Raw genomic sequence first — 6,405 nt, forward strand, 5'->3', positions numbered from 1 at the left:
GCCGGTTTGTTTACTTATAATGACCAAACGTTCTTGAGGACACACGGGATTTTAGTCTAGTGCTTTCGCTACATACAGCTGATTAATCTTCATTGTTTTGATAAGTGTTGTGTGGGTGAACCTATGCTAATGTACCGCCCTTCCTAGGACTAATACATACTTGTGATTATACCCCTTGTAAGCATCCGCAACTACAAGAAAGTAATTAAGATAAATCTAACCACAGCCTTAAACTCTGAGATCCTGCGATCCCTCCTGCATCGATATACCAACGGGGGCTCAGGTTTCTGTCACTCCGGCAACCCCGCAATTGGCAAACGAGTACAAGATGTATTCCCCTAGGCCCATAAATGGTGAAGTATCGTGTAGTCGACGTTCACACGACACCACTAGAAGAATGACACCACAACTTAAATATCATAACATTGAATATTACTCAACCATAATTCACTACTAACATTTAGACTTCACCCATGTCCTCAAGAACTAAACGAACTACTCACGAGACATCATATGGAACATGATCAGAGGTGATATGATAATGAATAACAATCTGAACATAAACCTTGGTTCAACGGTTTCACTCAATAGCATCAATAACAAGTAGAAATCAACACTGGGAGAGTTTCCCCTATCAAACAATCAAGATCAAACCCAAATTGCTACAGCGGTGACGAGGTGCTGCGGTGGAGATGGCGGTGATGATGATGAAGATGATGGTGATGGCGATGGAGATGATGTCCAGCTCGATGGCGGTGACGATGGCGTCGATTTCCCCCTCCGGGAGGGAATTTCCCCGGCGGATTCCTGCCCGCCGGAGAGCTCTTTTCTCTCTGGTGTTCTCCGCCCCGCAGAGGCGGTTGTGGCTCTCCGCGACGTACCCTCTGGAGCTTAGGTTTTCGGGACGAAGGGTTTCGCGAAGAAAAGGAGGCGAAAAGGGCTGTGGGGCCCCCACACCACAAGGTGGCGCGGCCAGGCCATGGGCCGCGCCGGCCTGTGGACTGGCCCCACCTTGGGTCTTCTCGACTCCCCCTTCTGGCTTTCTCCGTCATCTGGAAAAATAGGATTTTTGGTATAATTTCCTTCCACAGTTGATCTTCCGAAATATTGCATCCTGACGGTGCTTTTTCCAGCAGAATCCTGGCTCCGGTGCGCGATCTCCAAATAATCATGAAACATGCAAAATAGATGAAATAACATAAGTATTGTGTCCCAATATGAAATATATCAATGAATAACAGCAAATTATGATATAAAATAGTGATGCAAATTGGACGTATCAGTTATTCCCTTTGTTCTTGCTGTAGGGTTTCTTCTGCACCATGTTGGCGCTAGACTGACCCTCTCCTTTCTCAGTATTATCCTTAGCCCGAGCTTTCTCCTCAACATCAAGAGACGCTATCAGATTTTCAACTGATATCTCCTGTCTCTTGTGTTTGAGAGTTGTGGCAAAGTTCCTCCATGAAGGGGGCAACTTAGCGATGATGCATCCAGCCACAAACTTGTCAGGTAAAGCACACTTAAGGAGTTCGAGCTCTTTCGCAATGCATTGTATCTCATGAGCTTGTTCGACTACAGAACGGTTGTTTACCATCCTGATGTCATGGAAGCTCTCCATGATGTACAGTTCATCACTTTGCATCGGTTGCACCGAATTTAGCATTCGGTGCATCCCGAGCTCTTTACCATATGTTATGTGCATGTACACATCACACGTACGATCGGCAAGAATACTCAGAACGCATCTGACGAAGAGAGTATTGTTTTCCTTGAACTTGTTCTGATCTTGGTCAGATATAGTTCCTTCAGGTAAACCATCACTAACTTCGAACACTTTCAGATGAGTAAGCCAGAGCGTGGCCTTAACTTGCCATCTCTTAAAGTGCACACCGGTAAACTTATCCGGCCTCAGTGCATCAGCAAAACCAGCCATTGTTAACTCAGGAAATTGCCTACAATTAGGTTTTTGGATTGTTGGATAATTAGGCACAATTTCCATGATTAATTCCAGAATATAAAACATGATGGCAGCAACTACTGTGTCGTGTCGTGTCGTGTCGTGTCGTGTTGAGACGAGCGAGGAGGAGGAGGAGCGCGTGTAGCACTCCTATTCTCACTCACTTACTAGTGGTGGAACAACCCACCTTATAAGGTGGTCTAACTTCCTCCCAACTTTCCATGTGGGACTAAACTTCCCACTTCTTGCCACTCCCTAGTGAGCTGCCACCAACTTGGGCTCAAACTCACAAGGCTGCCACTATGTGGGCTTTGAGATTTATAGGAAAAACTGAAATCTAATTTGGGTCACTAAATGTGGGCCCAATATTTCAACAAACATAACAATAGGTGATGTATAATTGCTCAGACGATAGGTGATGTATATTATAAATGCTTTTAAGACCGGGGCAGCTAGATCTTCCAGTGGATCTTGTTGTGACCATCACGCCACCTATATTTGGAGTGGCCTTTTCTTTCTTTCTCAAACGGTCCAATATGAATTTTCTCTAGGACGTTCGTTTCAGAAAGCAAATCGCAGTGTCCCCAAACCGATCCGGCCGGACCAAAGCCCGACCCATCCACGTCCACCACACGCGCTAGACCCAACCCCGATCTAGTCAATACACTTTTTCAATTCTTTTTCTCTCTCGCTCTGACACGCATCACCGCTCTTCGTCCACTCTTCTTCACTGAGCTCCGAGCAAGGACACCGAACCGCCGCCGCCGCCGCATAGGAACCCTGGGTCCCTCTCTCGCGCGGACCGGCGCATGGACACCGCCCCGTCGCTCGCCGCCGACCTCTGGCGGCCGGTCCACCGCGAGGCGTCCTCCGTCCTCACCGACCGGAGCGATGGCGGCCGCGGCGTCGGTCGCAGAAGGTCCCGCAGCGATGCGTCTGCGCACGAGGAGGATCCGTACAAGCTCGCCTCCACCTCCGGCGACGGAGCCGGCCAGGAACTGGTGAGCCTATTAGCTGCCCCATTAGCTTCTCCCATCACCCACTAGCGCGGTCGTTGATTGGGTTGGGTGTGATCTGTTTGGGGTTTGTGTTTTGCTTGCCCGTGGGAGCTGGAAGCATGGAAATTGCGCATTTGGCAGGTCCTGTCGCTGTGATCTGCGCCTCCATTTGCTCAGATACGCCCATGTTCGTGTGCGTCACTGAAAATGCTGTGCGCTTAGCTTGACAATGCAGTCTGATTAGCTCAAATCTGAACAAAACGCGCTGAATACGGTCGGGCTCTAAAAATGCTGGATGCTCAGCAAGATCGAGGTCAATGCCATGGAGTAGCACGTCACGCCCCGCCGTTTCTTGCTCATGATCGCATCTATTTCCCTCCCATTTTCAATGCCCCAAGTAGAATTACGGGTGTTTCACTGTGGATGCTACGTTCGTGCTTATACTTGTTTTAACTGTCCATCCATCTGACGGTTGAATCGGCTGAATTTTCCATGCTCTGTTTCGCAGGCTCGTCCGGAAGCAAAACGTTTGAAGAAGGTCAAGTCTAGTGAAGACGACGACGCTCAAGCTGATTCAGGAAATGCTAGCAAGGCTGTTCATGAAAATCCTAAACCGCCAGAGCCGCCAAAACAGGACTACATCCATGTGAGGGCACGGAGAGGTCAAGCAACTGACAGCCATAGCCTTGCGGAACGGGTAAGCTGCTCTTGCCTTTTCACCCTGGAGATTTGCGTGTTTAACTATATAAGTTCTGATGATAATCCCTTGTAAGGCTATACTAGTAGACCATTAGTGCCAAATTGATCAACCAATTTAGAATGCTCAAATGTTCCAGTGTCTCGGGAACTCAATGTTTGTTTATTGACAACAGGCACGGCGAGAGAAGATAAGTGAACGCATGAAAATGCTCCAAGATCTTGTCCCTGGATGCAATAAGGTTTACTTTGCATAACGCTATGTCTCCAGAATTTCATGTCTCAACAATCCTGTTGTCAGCCCCTTCTGAAACATTCTGTTCCATTTTTTAGGTTGTCGGGAAAGCATCAGTTCTTGATGAGATAATAAATTACGTCCAGGCTTTACAACGTCAAGTAGAGGTATGAGTCTTTCATAATTGCGCCTTGTGTGGAATTATCTTCTCATCTATGTTCAGGACTCGATGAACCCATCTTTTTTCTGCAGTTTTTGTCGATGAAGCTTGAAGCAGTAAATGCTCAGATGAATAACAGAGTTGCGTCTGAATCGAAAGACGTAAGTCTAGTTGGTGATTATAAACAGTTTATGTCAATAACCTTGAGCTTCCTGCATCCTGCAGAAAATAACGTAGTTCCTGCATTTTAGAGAAAATAAGTGGGCTTCCTGGAGATCATTAAAAGAGTTATGGCATATCCTGCTTTTGCGCATAATCTCAGCTTCAAGCTTAATATTTCAGATTAACCTGATTGCCTAGCTTGCAGTTTCTTGTCTTGTTACTATCCAAATGCTACCCATCCCAAGATTGTTCATTAATCTGTGGGACATTGATGTTTGAACTCCGAAGCTTTATTCGTGCTCCATCTTGTTTTTTAGTCATCAAACTCCATCTAAACCATTGAAAAGTTCTTGGTCATTACTTGCTCTCAAATGCTTATGAAAAAGTTCTTCCTAAAACATTAGCCAATGTAATAGTATCTTATTTTGCAACCTAAATGGTCAGAGTCCATCTGGCATTTCCACATGTTTTTGCTGTTTAGCAGTATGATCCTTTCTTCAGATACCGCCCTGGCCACTGGTGTTGTAGCTCAAGATTTGGATTTTGAAGCTAGTGCATTGTTGAAATGGCAATATTTTTTCCCCCTTTTTCTCTTGCTGTGATGATTTTGCTCACTACGTGAAATGTGCTTGCAATCTTTAACTAAGGGTGAAATATATTCCTGCTTTTTTTGTAGGCTGGTGCTCAGCCATATGGTGCTCAGCCATATCATACAACTCTTGGTTTGACATTAGATCCACAAACGCCAAGGGAATACGCCCAGGCCTCAACATCAGAGTGGCTTCACATGCAGGTTGGCAGCACATATGAAAGAGTGACATGAATAAACACGGGATTCCATTTGACAAGATTCCATTTGGTGGCCAATAAAGTGTGCCAGGATCAATCAAATCCATGGTCTTAGGTTTGTTTCTCCATGTTACCTCACGGCTGATGTATTATGGTTAATTGCATAAGGACTGAAAAATCACTGACTGTTCAAAATACCCGTTTTTTTCCTGATTCTCGTGGGAATGTAAGTTGAACTGTTAAATGCAATATCCCAATGTTCCGAACAGGCTGATAAGAACGATCTAGTGTCTCCTGATTGAAAGGCATACACTTGTACAATGCACACCAGATTCTACGAGCTATACTGCTTCGAGGCAGCTAACACATATTTTACAGTTTGAGTACAGAAGTTGGGATGGCACACAGTCCACCGTTTCATAATTTTCTTTTGAGGAGCCTCTCCATTTCGCATAATTCTCGTGTTGTACATTTTTCGTTTTAGTTATAGTAAACGAGTAGATCTGCGTTCTTCTTCCAAGGGTTACCTGATACTTACCTCTTATAAAGTTCTAATCTACACAACTATGCTTGGATTCATGATGAGGTCAACATGGAAAACATGCGCATCCATGATGTGATTCCATTCCGGTAATCGATTTCGAGTTTCGTGTATCTTCTCAATTACATGTTCATGTTTATAGTTTTTTTTTAGATAAATTTTGTTAAATTTATCGTACATGGTTGACTGTTTAAATTTTATTTCGAGTATTAACTTCATCTTGTCGTTTCCTACGACTCTCTTGATGTAAGTTTTCTTTTTGACGTTCCTAAATGAATAGATCAAGTCTCCACTTCAGGTCCTTCTCTATTCTTATATTAATATGGAAGCAAATTTGGTGCACATGAGCACCAGTGCTCCTGGTTTTTAAAATATTTAAAAACTGTATATCTATGTTTCAAAAAATTATCACATTTATTCTGTGAATATATACATATGTCATGAATACTCGTGCAAAGTTTCGTTAGAGATTGCATTGTATTCTGAGCTACAGGAAAAAACAAATTTGTTGCTACGTATAGTGGCATATATTTGTCAGAAATTTGTCTTTTTTATATAGCTCAAAATACAACATATTTTTCTACAAAATTCACACCGTATCTTCGAAATGTTTATATGTATGTGAGTATTTAATATCAAATTTTTTGAAATTCAAAAAATATGATTTTTAGAAAACAGGAGCACTGGTGCTCATGTGCCAAAGACACTTTCCGTATTAATATATGTAACCAGAAATTCAATTCGGCTCCCGGGTGCGATATGCTCCCTATACCAAAAAAGTATATTTTGAGTTGTCGAATTTTTTTCCAAAACATCACTCCCGTTATGTAACCCTATTCTTATATTAATATGTGTAAGTTTCTTGCG

General features: G+C 43.6%; 1 protein-coding gene across 1 annotated transcript; it reads left to right on the forward strand.

The window, feature by feature from the left end:
* The first annotated feature begins 2,592 nt into the window (after window positions 1-2,592).
* On the forward strand, window positions 2,593-5,277 carry LOC127321917 (transcription factor BHLH094). The gene is made up of 6 exons (XM_051350876.2): window positions 2,593-2,958; window positions 3,464-3,652; window positions 3,828-3,893; window positions 3,985-4,053; window positions 4,139-4,207; window positions 4,885-5,277. The coding sequence occupies exons 1-6, from the start codon at window positions 2,767-2,769 to the stop codon at window positions 5,029-5,031; spliced, it is 732 nt and encodes a 243-aa protein (XP_051206836.1). The 5' UTR covers window positions 2,593-2,766; the 3' UTR covers window positions 5,032-5,277.
* The last annotated feature ends 1,128 nt before the right edge of the window (window positions 5,278-6,405 follow it).

Source organism: Lolium perenne, chromosome 2 (assembly GCF_019359855.2).
Source record: "Lolium perenne isolate Kyuss_39 chromosome 2, Kyuss_2.0, whole genome shotgun sequence".
Taxonomy (NCBI): Eukaryota; Viridiplantae; Streptophyta; class Magnoliopsida; order Poales; family Poaceae; genus Lolium; species Lolium perenne.